General features: G+C 41.1%; 1 protein-coding gene across 1 annotated transcript in view; it reads left to right on the plus strand.

The window, feature by feature from the left end:
- The window catches only part of TSKU (tsukushi, small leucine rich proteoglycan), an 83,820-nt gene extending 70,245 nt beyond the window's left edge, over positions 1 to 13,575 (plus strand). Inside the window, exon 3 of the mRNA XM_086933884.1 lies at positions 7,871 to 13,575. Coding sequence (XP_086790010.1) covers positions 7,871 to 8,934 — 1,064 coding nt within the window. The 3' untranslated portion in view covers positions 8,935 to 13,575. The remainder of the gene's footprint in view (positions 1 to 7,870) is intronic.
- Positions 13,576 to 13,909: the final 334 nt, after the last annotated feature.

Here is a 13,909-nt window from a genome sequence, read left to right on the forward strand (position 1 = left end):
GATCATTTGCAGGCGGCGAATCACGGCTTTGTCAGCACCCAGATAGAGGACCTTCCCATAATCTAATCTGGATGTGACCAAGGTTTGCATCCCAGTTCTCTGAGCATCTGGGGGGGGGGATCAGCCAGAGTATTTTCTTCAGCCATTTCAGAATGGAGAAGTAGGAGGCAAAGAGCTTAGAGACCTGTGGTGTCGAGGAGAGATTTTTCTCAATAATGAAACCAAGAGCCTTCACTTTATCCACCGGCACGGGCAGTGGCCCCTGTATGGCAGGCCAGTGGCTGGCTCCCAAAGACCAGGGTTATTTCCCAGGATCAGCACTTTGGTTTTATTACCATTGAATTTAAGGGTATTTTTTTTCCTCCAGAGTACGACATTAGCCAAACCTTGCCTGAGGAGAGGGAAGAGTCTTTGCTACGAGCCTTGAATAGTGAGAAGATAATCTGAGAATCCCCCACATATGAGGAAACAGTGAGACCAGACTCTTCAATAACATCCATCAAGGAGAGTAAATAAATGTTAAACTCAAAATGGATCCCTGCAGAACCCCCAAGGGTGTTGTTTGCAGAAAAGACCTGAAAGGTTCGCTCGTTTAAAAAGGAGGACAGCCATTTCAAAGCAGTGTCGGCAATGTCTGGAACCTCCAAGGGGATGGGGAACAGCCATGACAACGCGGGGATTACCCCGCACTGCCATTACAACGCAGGGATTACAACGAAAGTCGTTACAACGACTTTCGCTGGAGGGCGCTGTTGGATAGGGAATAGTTTAATTTTCTATCCAACACCTTCCCTACTGTTAACGTGGGCTGGAGTTGGAATAGAAAATTAAACTAATCCACTATCCAGCGCCCTCCAGCGAAAGTCGTTGTAACCACTTTCGTTGTAATCCCCACGTTGTAATGGCACGCTTGGTAATACCACGCGTTATCTTGACATACAACCCAAGCGGATAGAGTGTGAGGTCGTATCAAACGCTGCACTTGGGTCTAAGAGGATAAGGGCGGCTGTCCCACCCGAGTCAAGTTCTTCCCTCAAAAACTCAGGGACTCTGAGCAGGGCGGATTCAGTGCTGAAGTCTGCCCTGAAACCTGTCTGGGAAGGGTGCAGTATATTGGAGGAGGTCACAAAGGAGGAAAGGTGAGTATTAACATGCTTTTCCAGAGTTTTGGAAAAAACCAAAAGAAGTGCAATTGGCCTAAAGTTGGACCAGCACTGGGGGACGAGGTTCTTCTTCTTAAGCAGATGGAGTATCGAGGTATGCTTCCAGTTCTGGGGTACTTCCCCCTCCATTTCTGATCAGGATTCTAGTACACACAGCTTCGAAGCGCTGCATGGGTTGTACAGTATACATTAACCAACAAGAACCTGTAATTAACGGAGTGCTGAGGTTCGAAGTTCCCGTCCTCGGGACACTGAGGATGGCGTCCATTATGATGACAGATGACATCACATGACATAAAGTGCAGGGTTAAATTCCCTCCATGTTACATTGGGAATGGAAGTACTACGCGTGTTAATTGTCACACTATGTTTTCCTCTTGTAGATTCCATGAGCACAAACCTCCCCAAATATATTGTAGGAAAATACTTTTGAGGGGGCAAGTGGGAGGCAAAACCCAAAGAAGTCTGTGTGTTAAATAGATTCTGTACGTTATGCCTCATTTTCCTGTTGAAATCTCAGAACAGAAGTTACTTACCCATGCAGGGTAAATACCTCTCCCTGGGCACTGGTGTTAAATATATGTGGAACATACCCGCCCTATTCTTCCCAACTTGAAAAGTGAGCCATAGTAGTGACTACTGTTTTGCAAGTGCTTTAAACGCAGAACGATTTCAGTGTTACAGCTACCGGGTGCGTCACATCATTCACGTTCTTATGTTCTCCACTAAATGCAGTATTTAATCCAACTATCCCATCATTCACGTTCTTATATGTTCCCTACTAAATGCAGTATTGCATCATCTGACTATCCCATCATTCAAGTTCTTATCAGGCCTCGAAAAATCCTAAAAATGTTACTAGACCTGCAGGTCTAGTGCCTTAAATAATCTACTCAACCTAAATATAATGCTCTTGACCCATAAACTAGTTTCAAATTATGTGATCCTGTGCAAGTATTTTAATTCACTGAGACACCATTTTCTCCTTTATCACATGAGCGCACCTTCAAATACGCAGGTTCAGCATGTCTGCTGTACAAAAAACTCTTGTTTGGTTTAATAGACTAAGTTTTGCTCCATATGTAATAAAAATCTAGCCACATATAGGATACACATGACCGCTGACTTGCCTCCGTTCAGTAACCGCATTGTCATCAGTGCAGGGGCAGGAATGTTTCTGAACTCATGTTTAAAAACTGTAACTTTTAATAAATACATAATTAAAGCATAAAGTAGCAGCACACTTTCATTTGCAATCAGCAGATTTTACATTGAAATGCCCAAAGAATTTCCCACTGAAATTTGGTTTTAAAACTATATAGTGCACAATGTCTTGATATTGAGTTTCTGCAAATATTTTTCATTTCCACATCACCAAGTGTTGTGATTTGTTTTGCTCCTATGAAAATCTTTGTTTGCATCACACGTCTGAATTACAAAAAACGTTCTTTCATTATTCTTGATATATTTTGAAAACATTGTACTATTCATTTACAAGCTGTTTAAATATTGTGTTAGAAAGAAACCTGACATTTTACAGCCTTTTGTTTGACAATTATTGTCAGGTAGTTCACTTGACAAAAAGCACTAACTATAATAAGAGAAAGAAACGTAAAAAAATCTTACCATGAACAGGTAAGCAACAATTAGTAAAAAGACAAACTGACATTGACCTCAGTCCTTTAACAGACCACAAATGTGTCAAGTCAAAAACAAGATTTAAAGGCCTATTAATTGCTCATTCACTTTCTGAATGAACAGAACTCCTGTTCTCACAGTTTAAATTAACTCCCCAGCAAGGGAGTAAATGCTAAAAATAGCTTGACCTGATAACATCTCACTCAACTTTGCAAAATGCAGTATTTCATCATCTAACTTTCCCATCATTCATGTTCTTATATGTTGCCTGCAAAATGCAGTATTGCTTGGTGGGTGACACCAAAGAGGCGTCTCTGGTGCCCCTACCAGACAAAGCGTAACATAATAGTCCACAGTGTGTGGCCTCTTTTTCCACAGGCTCGTGTTGGCAGGAATAAAGTGGTCGTGGCAAGACTGCCCTCAATTCTCTTTAAGGGAAGATTATCCTCCTGCCCTATGTATGGGTTAGAGTCCTCTGTGAAGTGCTTAATGATGTTGCTCAAATGTGTTCAGACTTGTAGTTTGTGATGCATAATTATTATTAATAGCAAATCGGATTGTGTTACTGCTTCTTTAAAAAATGTCATACCTTTCGGTAAAGCAAGTTCCTGCTTTACTAAATTGAGCTTTGTGACTAAGACTCTTATTTTCTTAGAATTCAGCGAGTCATACTGGTATATACACATTGTCACACACTTGCATGTGGAATAATGCATTTTCATTTTGCATGCTGCTTCTTCATATACACACTAGCCTTGTAACTTTGGCTGGGTTGGGTGTATTTGTTGTTTCTTATGCCCAGAAGTGGTTTGGTTAGCCATTTGTTTACTATGACCAGGGGCCTCTAACCTTTTCTATAATGAGAGCTACTTCTGACCGGTCAAAATAGGCCGAGCTACTAATGGCTTTGAATATTATTGCAGTAGTGGCAACATCTTCAACTAAAGTAGTGACCACACCTTGCAGGTATACTAGTAGTCACATATTCGTTTCACACAATACATGTTTTTCTATTAAACTTTCTATAAACTTTCTATTTTGGGTCAACACATTAAAAAAAAATGTAGTTTCAGGGGGAAAAAGTTTTCATGCATGGCCCTTAAAAGTCAGCTTGTGTTTATCCTAGTTCAAATGCATGTTCTTGACACATTCTGCCCCATCTCCCCTGGTATTTGCATGCAAGGGATGCCCATCAAAATGACAAAGATTGCCTACATTATGCAAAGAATTCCCCCCATAGTGTTAGGGCCAAAACCAGTATTGTATCCATTCGTGGACATTGATTCCAAGAAGGCCCCAATTATTAGATAGAGGACCACAATTAGGGCAAATATATTCTCAGTATGGCAAGAATAGCTGCCATTATGCCACGATTAATACAAAGCTACCCAGCATATGTATAGATTTACCATTATTATGCCAAAGCCAACTTAGTCCAGAATAGTTTTAATTGTGCCGTAAGTGAATACCTTATGTTGGAAGCACCAAATAGGTGGTGTTCCCTGATACCAAGAAATGCTTCCAGGAATAAACATTGTCTTTCAAGGAGAACACAATTCTCGCCCAGTTTTCACACATACTGTATGGTTTATAGAATGGATCTTGGAATGTGACCAATCTCGTTGTGACTGCTAAATTGAGAGTGGAGACAGGTGGTCATGCTATTGGTACAACAGGCTGTCACTGTGTGTTTGTGTGTAAGCAAGTTGCCCTGTCACTGATTTGGACGGCTGTCTCTCCAAGGACACAGATGTGTAGCACTGCTTAGTTCAGTTTGGCTGGGCCCTCTGAATTATTACTATGCTGGGCTGCACTTCAGAGAGCTATTTCTAGGGTACAGGTGAGCAACCAGTAGCTCCCAAGCTACCCATTGGAGACCCTTGCTTTATGTGCTCTGTGCTGTGCAGCCTAGGCTTGCTTTTGCTGTGCCATGTCACTCCAATTGGTGTTGTCTTTTATGTCACCGGAAGGCCTGATACCTCAACTACAGTCAATCGTTGCCACGAGTTTCCTAACAATTATTCTTAAATGTAGAATTTTATACCCGGAACATTCCCACTAGACCCACCATGGCGAAACCTCTGCGTGATGCTTTAAGCAGCTCTACAAACTTGAATTGATTGCTTTCTTGCAAAGAAAACAAGCATTTCAATGCAATAGGTCTCGCATTTGTGAAACTTTAAGCTATTGCCATTGTAAATGACAATGCCTTTTATTTAGATGTTTTCAAAACCAACACTTAGATAAAAGGTTTGTCATTTACAATGCCAGTAGCTGAAAGTCTCGCAAATGCAAGACATATTGCAATTCAAATGCTTGTTGTTCACATTTCTTTCTTAAAATTGTGTTCTCCAAAGTGCAAAAACAGTGAATAACTAGTATACATCAGTCCAAAAACTGAGAGGCGTGTTGTCAGACAGACAAAAAAAGCAATAGGAATTCGAAGAAAAGGAAGCGAATGAAATAAAAGATGGAGAAAAGAAAGAAGACAAAAGACACAAAGCACAAAAATTAAGATCCAATATGATAATCAGTTTAAAACATCGTCAAAAAGTGACTAGTACAACAAAAGATAAAAATGTGTATTCAGACAAAAGAATAAAGAAACAAAGTAATATATGCATTCAAGACAAGTCCCTAGTATAAACACATGAATATCAAAAGGAAATGACCGAATAAAAAGCAGCGTAATTTATGAAGGGGCCCCAGTTCTTGCAAAGCTATAGCGGTGTGGGGCGACTGATTGGGGCATCACAGCTTTGTACAACACACTCCCTCCAAGGTAATGTCATCTCCCATCGTTTGAATACATGCTTTTTTTTTAAATTACACCATGCACACCCCAAGAGACCGTTTTTTTTTTGTAAAGCTGAGCTGTATAATTTAAATGGTAATTAATTGACTCAGTGTTCATTTGATGAGCCCTGGTTGATTCTGTCTAATTTCAGGGAGATTTAGGTATGACCGTGAGTGGCCGAGCCTTCTGCTGATGGCATTAGGGACACATCGGTACACGTACAGCTCCGGGGTATTATTGCATGTCCGCTGGTGCATTAATGCTTGCTGCGTACCGGAGCCGTATGTATGCATCGACCTATTCATAGTGGAATGCTTAACGCACACTTGTGGAATCATTGCATCATAAATGTGCCTCTCCAGGCTCAAAGTGCACGAACTCATTAATGCTCGTTCAATTCATACATGCAGATTATATCAGAGCCGCACCAGATTCATGCGTGCGCACGATTCGTACAAGTGCAACACCAGTGCCAATGTGTGTGTTGTATGGATTCGTCCAGTCGCTGAAAGCATTTGCACAAGTGCACATTCAAAGCCATGCGCTTAAGAGTGAATTGTATACATGCGAGGCAAAAGCCATGCGTCTGTGGTCTGAATCACACACATGCAATTCACAGCATGGATTCCCATATATGCCACTCCAGGGAAATGCATGTAAAATAATTCGTACAAGTGTAGTTCCAGAGCCACGGGAAACAATTAGGAAACAGCTCCGCTAGAACCATGCATTTGAAAGCATTATTAAGAAACATGCTGGCCCAGCGACATGCATGTGAAAGGCTTTGCACAAGCGCAGCCCCAGAGTTGTGCACGTGAAAGGATTATTAAACAAGTACAAATGGTGCGCGCATGAGAGAGAGGGGGAGCAGGAGGTGCGCCCGGGAGTGGTGCGTGTGTGCGCGCGCCGCCTGCTCTCTTTCGAAGCACATACTCATGCTTGTGGCGCGCCCCTGCTCGCTCCCGCAAGGTGAATGCCGCTCAAGCACAATGCGTGCTTTGAAAAAGAGCAGAACGGCGGCTAAAGGTCCTTCTTACACAGAGCATGCGCGCTGCGTAGGTGAGACCTAAAAAGGAAGATTGGTTCTGTATGGTCTTTAATTTAGATACAACAGGTTTGTCTAAACCGTTTCACCATGTTGGATCTGTGCACAATGTATGTCCCCCGCAGAGTGGATGAAATAAGGAAAGCTGCTGGGTTGGCGGGGAGCTCATGGGAAAAGCTGAGAAACCAGAGAATGGGCAAATAGGGACAAACCTTACATCCCAATGCCAGCTGCAACACCTCGAGCTGAAAGACTAAAGTGGGAGAGTGGAGCCAGTGAGTGAAAATGGGCATTGTAGCATAATGGAGCTCAGAATAGAGCGAGATCGGGGAGAGAAACTGATAGAGGACAAGATGGTGCAAAGAACAGCAGAGCGGAGTGAAACGGAGGTGAGGTGGGGAGTGATACATGCACGCATAGAGTGATAGAAAGAGAAAGAGCTCACAAGTGTGTTCTCTGTGGCTTGTGTAAGGCCCCAGGTAATGTGACACAAATCAGTACGGCACAAGGGGGGAAAAGTGGAGCGTTTGGGATATCACCCATATGTTACAAAGAACAAGACCGTTTGATGCTGGAACAGAGGTGGATCATATGGGGAGACTGCGGGGAGATGCTGCTTCCTGCACTGTAACTGCTACATTAAAGTGAGTGACCCCAAACAGTCACTTATTAGATCTTCCAATATTTCCCATCAGTACCTCAAGCATCTGGTCAATTAGAATCATCATGAAAAGGCAAGTTAAGTTAATTTCGGAAAGCCTTGGTCATGGTATGCGGGTGAGTGGTTGCTTCAAGGCTTAATTATACTAGAGGCCATAACATACCAGTGTTGAACACCTAGGTGTGCCTAAGCATGCATCCACACTTTCCTCACTAGGATGGAGGCAGGACTACAGCTGCAGGAAACCAGTCAATAGGAGTCAGGAAGCTGTGGGTGAAGTAATACAACGAATGGGCGAAGGCTTCCCTTACCCGATACCGCACCTCTCTTCAGGTGAGCTATCGGGGGAGGCACCAATCTGATTCTAAAAAGTTTGCTTAAGGTTTAGCAACTCTAAACTGTTGCATCTCCATTGATAAGCCATCTGATCTTTGGTTTGACAACAAATTTCCGTAAAATCTATTGTGAATGGTTTGGGTAACAAATTGATTGTTTAACCTTCGCTGACCTAATTCTTTTTTTGAGTCCTGCCAAGACTAAGTATGTTTACTCTTTTTGTTTTACAGATCTCAAAATGACTTTGGCAGCGTTGCTCCAGATTTTGCTTCTGGCTCCTTTTATTGGATCCACCAAGACCTGTTTTCCTGAATGTCACTGTGAAGTGGAGTCCTTCGGCCTTTTTGACAGCTTTAGTTTGACCAAAGTGGACTGTAGTGGAGTTGGGCCTCATATTCTCCCAGTGTCTATTCCTTTGGACACTTCCTACCTGGACTTATCTTCAAACAAGCTGAGCATCATTAATGAAACCATGTTGTCTGGACGTGGCTACACAACCTTGGTCAGCCTGGATCTCAGTTACAACCAGATCACAAAAATCTCTTCCACAACTTTTTCAAAGCTCCGGTACTTGGAGTCTTTAGATATGAGCCACAACTCCTTGGAGACCCTGCCTGATGAAAGCTTTTGTAGTTCGGCCCTAGGTGAAGTGGATTTTAGCAACAACAAGCTGTCCGAGATAAAAATGGAGGTTTTTACATCAAGAGGACAAAGAAAACCTATGAATGTAGATCTTTCAAGTAACCTCCTTTCTAAGGTTTTGCAAAGTGATGAAAGAAACCTTCCCAACATCCAGAGCTTAACGTTGTCAGAAAATAGACTGCATTCTGTGCCAAAACTTCAAGGAATTCCACTTAGATACCTTAACCTCGATACGAACCCTATTGCCAAAATTGAAAAGCAGGATTTCATGGGACTGAAAGGGTTGATCCATTTGTCACTCAGCAATCTCAATCGTTTGACTGAAGTCTCCCCTTATTGTTTCAAAGAGTTGCCAACTCTCCAGGTTCTGGACTTATCAAACAACCCCAACCTGAAATTCCTACATGCCGAAGTCTTTGTTGGCCTGGACTCCTTGCAAGAGCTTAATTTGTCCAGCACCGGTGTCATGTCCTTACCAAAGGATATGCTAAAGCACCTCCCTTCTATAAAAAGCATTGCTTTGGGGAAGAACATACATTGCCTAAAGACGATAAAGGCCGGCCAGTTTCACAGGCAAGGCAGCCTGACCAAAAAAGAGATCATTCACTGCCGCGATGACCACGGATCCATAAGCGCATCTAATTTATTATGAGGACAACTGGTAGAACAATCCTGCCTCTTGCAAGATGGACTCCCACGGCCAGCTTTGTGCCTTTTTGTAAAATTGTTGATAATTTATTTGTATATATTTGTAAATGCCGGTACTTCTGTTCCCAAGGATTGTGAATTCCTTCGGTGAGCTGCTTGTGGGTGCTTCCTGTTGGCCCACTTGGACATCTCCATGTGCTTTGTTTACTTCTGTTTACTGTCATCCCAGAAGTGATGAAAATGGCTTGGGTAACTCTGGTCCATAAGGTTGTCCGGCAAAGGAGCAAAATCAACCAAGTACAAATGTGGGACTCATTTTACGGCAATATCATTCTTGATGTTTTTAATGTGCAAATAATCTCTAAAACTAAAATGGTTTACATTTGGTGATTCACAATGCCCACACAAACAGGAGGGTAGTGGTATTTTTTTCTTTTGCATGTACCCAAAGATATTGGGTTGGCAATCCTTTATTCGCCATTACTGTAGTAAACTATGCTTTATTTTGGACAATTTTCCGCGTTAAAGTGCCTTTGAAAATGTTGCCTTTTGTGAAGCTGCTCATCGTTTGCACTTTTGTTCAGAAAAACACTATGGTTTACGAGATGGCATTGTGCTTCGAGAATCTCTTAGACACATTGACACTATTTGCATATATGTGCAATTGAACACCTTTCTGATTGGGACCATTCATAGCCTTTTTGCATTTCGCTTTGCATAGGCAAGTCATTTTTAAGCTGTCCGCCTCTGTGGCTATTCGAAGTGAACGCATACATAAGCCTTCAGCATCCTTGGGGATCGCTTTCGACTTCAGTAGTATAGTGATGTTGTACATTTGATATTGCCAAAACAATTTGTAAGTTTTAAGTGGTGATAACAATAAAAGAAATTAACAGAAAGACCCCAGTGGGGCACGCACCGCGACCATATTATAGCGATATGAATGCAATGCAAGCTCAGCAAATGCTGAGACACAGACGTCAGATTCCTGTTTTTTTATGCAGTTTTTGTGTGGTGCGTTTAAAAAGAGCAGTATTAGCCTTTCCTTTTTAAAAGTGTGCTATTTTATATTAGTAATCAAAATTAAACCTAAAGTGATAAAAACATTGAGAGGTGCAAAAATATATATATATATTTTTAAATAAAGTAATCCTTGAAAAGGGGGAAAAGGATGATTTGAACATTCAAGGTCTGCTGTTGAAAACTGAGTTCAAGAAACCTCCTCCACCCCCACCCCCCACCACTTCTTAATGTCCTCCCCTTTCTTCCCCCTATCCAAATTTTTTTTTATATTTTTAGGAGCAAATGTTTTAGCTCACTGACTTAAGAGCTCGGTACCCTATTCCTGAGGACACCTTTTAATGTGCCAAGACATGAGAGTGCCACCCTTGGTAGACACATGTTGAATTTTATTTCAATTTGACCCATCAGCTTATTTTTAAATGGCATCCGGGCACACATCTCCAGTGCCATGCCTCTTCCATTCACGGGCTCTGTTGAGACTGGCACGATCACCCTTTTTAGTACCCTTTTTAAAAAATGATAATCTATTATCATGTTGACACATGCATACTGGCAGGGTCCATTCCAGGTGAAAGCAATACGATACAGCTGCTGCGTAGAAGGACAACAGAAGGGGGTGCCAGGTTGGCTCTAATCACGCCACATAGTTCAGAAGGGAGGAGAGGGCACGGTGAATAGCATCCTTGCATCAACCCTGAACTCTGGGAACTGAACCGAAGCATTCATCCAGCAGTGGGACCAATTGATGGTAGATGACTAAGGATTTCTGACATAGATAGAGTTTGTGTCACCTACAGCCATTCTCCTCTAGAGCTGCATTCTTATTTTAATTGCAGCGGGGCAGTGCATTCTGTCATTGATCTGTACCCTCCCCAAATCTGACCCCATTTCCATTTTCAAAAACAATATTCTTCTGAACATTTGAGAAGAGTGAAAGTTACATATGCACTTTGTCCTAGGTGACTGAGACCAAATTTTGTAAACTTCATATGCTTGAAAGAAGCCAGATTTTCATCACTAGACAAAGAAATTGGCCTTCATCATGGCCTCTTCCTGACCTCCTTCAGTACAGATCACCAGTGCCCCTCTATACTGTAGATTTAGGTGAGGTGGTAAATTATTTTCAACCCACATTCAGTCCTTGGCTTCTATAAAAGATTGCAAATATTGCACTGGCCCTGAATCAGTTGTGTGGTTGATAAGATCACCCACCCAGTCTCATTCTTCTGTAAGCCATGGAAATGAATAAATCATGCTTTCAATATAGATCAGAATGTCCTCACGGTGACTTGTAGCTTTCAAAAGATTAGGCTTTGAAAGAGGCACACTTGGGCAATCCATGAGATGTTCACTGCAAAAGAGTACCTTTTGTAAAGGTGCATTTTTTTGTTGCTGCTTGTTGTTAAGGGCAAGTGCTTTGGAAACTAAGAATAAAAACACCCAACAAGGTATCTGATTTTGAATAGAAAACTTCTAATCACTGCATTTCTTGAGTGTGTCTGAGAAAGATATATATATATCACACATATCATGTCTTGTAGCACCCAGCGTCACAGGTATCAAATATATTTTCTTTCCATGCAAAAACCAATAAGGCATTCTAAGGTATAGTTCATCAATAATATCCCCATCAGATTTTAATAGCAAGGAATACATGGGCAGGGTATAGCAATAACCTCTCCCAACTTATCTTTCCTGTTGGGTACATTTGCCTAATTGATTCTGAAAGGAATGGCCAGCAAGGTCTTCCTACTTTTATGACAATGTTTTGACCAGATCAGCATCGAAAGAACTTTGACGTTGGTGGTCTTTTCATATTTCATTTTAAGGAAAAGTGGGACAACTAAAGAAACGGGTCCAGTAGCTGTTACCAAGTTGTGAAACATACTTGATAAAGAGGCCTTAATCCATACCTTGGCTGTTGAGTAAGCCATACATAGTAAACTTTACCACTTGTAATGCTCAGCATACAGGCACACCTTTAAACAATGCGAATTCCCCACCACAGACATGTGACTTAGACACACCGATGTGAGGCTGACTTTTACGTTTCATGATTCTGCTTCTTGACTATCTCATTCCACTGCTCATTAAGATGAATGTGAGCAATTTGAGCATAAACTGTTGACCAAAGTTCAGAAAAAGGGATTAGGGTTCCTTCCTGTTTGTCCTAACAAACTACTTGATAGAACAGCCCCACATCATCTCATATTGTGTGTTAATTCAATATGGAAGGGACTACCACACTTAATATGTCTCTGGTACCCTCAGGAATGAAGGATATTGTATGTCCAAGGTGACTATGTTGTAGCTTCAGTGCAAGAATTTTGGCACAATTAGTTCTCCATTTGGGCTCTCCCAGTAATGACTTCCTCTTGTGGTGGCTCCACAAGTCAGGAGTCTACAGTGACCTCAATATTGCACTTCCCTATGCTACTCTGGCTGGTTTTTATTTTTAACTAGTGGTACCTTTCAAATAACTCGATCATCAGCACATATTTTAATGCACATGTTTGCTTATGCTTTTAGAGCCACTTAATTTTTCAATAATTGTTTTCACCCACCACTGCCAATTGCACAAAATATTCCACTTTTTCAGGTTGAGGGGTGTTAATGGGCAAGTAGTTGTGAATGACCTGCACGCCCTCCACGAGGGTCACAAATATTTTATATTGCATGTTATCATTCAGACCTGAAAGAGCGTTCACATATTACAACTTGCAATGCCTTTTTATAATGACCAGGCGCTATAATTAACAGAAACCAAACTTGAAGATTTTTTTTACATTGCAACTTAAAATGACAATTAATGTGTCCAACAAAATAAAGGTCTGTTGATGTCAATTGTTTGTTGGATGAACCTACCATGCCCTAAATACTGTGCAATAGAAAAACCACAAAGTGCCACAAACCTTTTTGTAATGGCCTATGGCAGGTTCATAGAAGTGTGATGCTGGACTTATTTGAGCTTTGACCCAGGAAGTTATCGCAGTGTCACAGGAAATTACGTTTCTCAGTACAAGGTTGCACAGTTTTCCCATATAGAGTTAGAGCTGAAGCTTTTTTAACCTCCCCTACTCATCCCATGCACATGACCATGTTCTGTAGAGTACTAAAATTGCTTTAGTATGCGTTTTGGGATCCTAGAATTATTAGATTTCGGAATGTGTTCTTAGGAATAATAATTCACAGATGTTATTTTTGCAACACTTGTAATGACTAGAACTATCCCCATGTGTTAACACCTGTCAAAGAATATACCATAATATCTTTGTACTGCTTTCTGCTGGCAGAATCAGATTTGTTTTTTTTATATATTTACAAAAACATGATTATTGAATGTTTTTTCTTAAACTGCTTATTTCGGATGAATATGTGAAGGTGTGAAACAAATTCTGTCTCCACAGTCCCCTGCTTTGGACCTCTGTGGTAAGATGGCTGCCCAGTGTGTTTGAACCACGTCATGACTGCAAAGTTTACTTTTGTAACCCATGCGTTGCTGGTTAAATATGTCTTAATAAATATCCGACAATCTATATAATATTTCTTTGTGCTGCATTGTAAAGAATTGTGATTATGCAATAATATTAATAAAGTGTTTTTGAGTTGTTGTTTTTTTAAACTGTGTCCTTTCTTAATATGGTACTGTGGTCAAAGATCGATCAATGTTCCAATGCAGAAAGTAATTAACAAAAGAATCAATAAAATTTTTGTGTAGAAGTTTCAATCTCATTGAAACTTCTCCCTATTTACCTTCTCGTTCCCAGAGTTTACCACACATTTTGATTGTTGGGTCTATGTTGCTTGCACTCTGCCATTTAGGAAGAAAGAAACCGAACATAAACAACAAGTTACATATGGATCTGCAGTCAAAGTGGTCATCTTGACCATCCTTTGTCAGATTCACTGAATTAATTAATTTGAATCCAGCCTTTTACAAATATTGGGGTCTTTAG

The sequence above is a fragment of the Lissotriton vulgaris genome, chromosome 8 (assembly GCF_964263255.1).
Source record: "Lissotriton vulgaris chromosome 8, aLisVul1.2, whole genome shotgun sequence".
NCBI classification, from domain to species: domain Eukaryota; kingdom Metazoa; phylum Chordata; class Amphibia; order Caudata; family Salamandridae; genus Lissotriton; species Lissotriton vulgaris.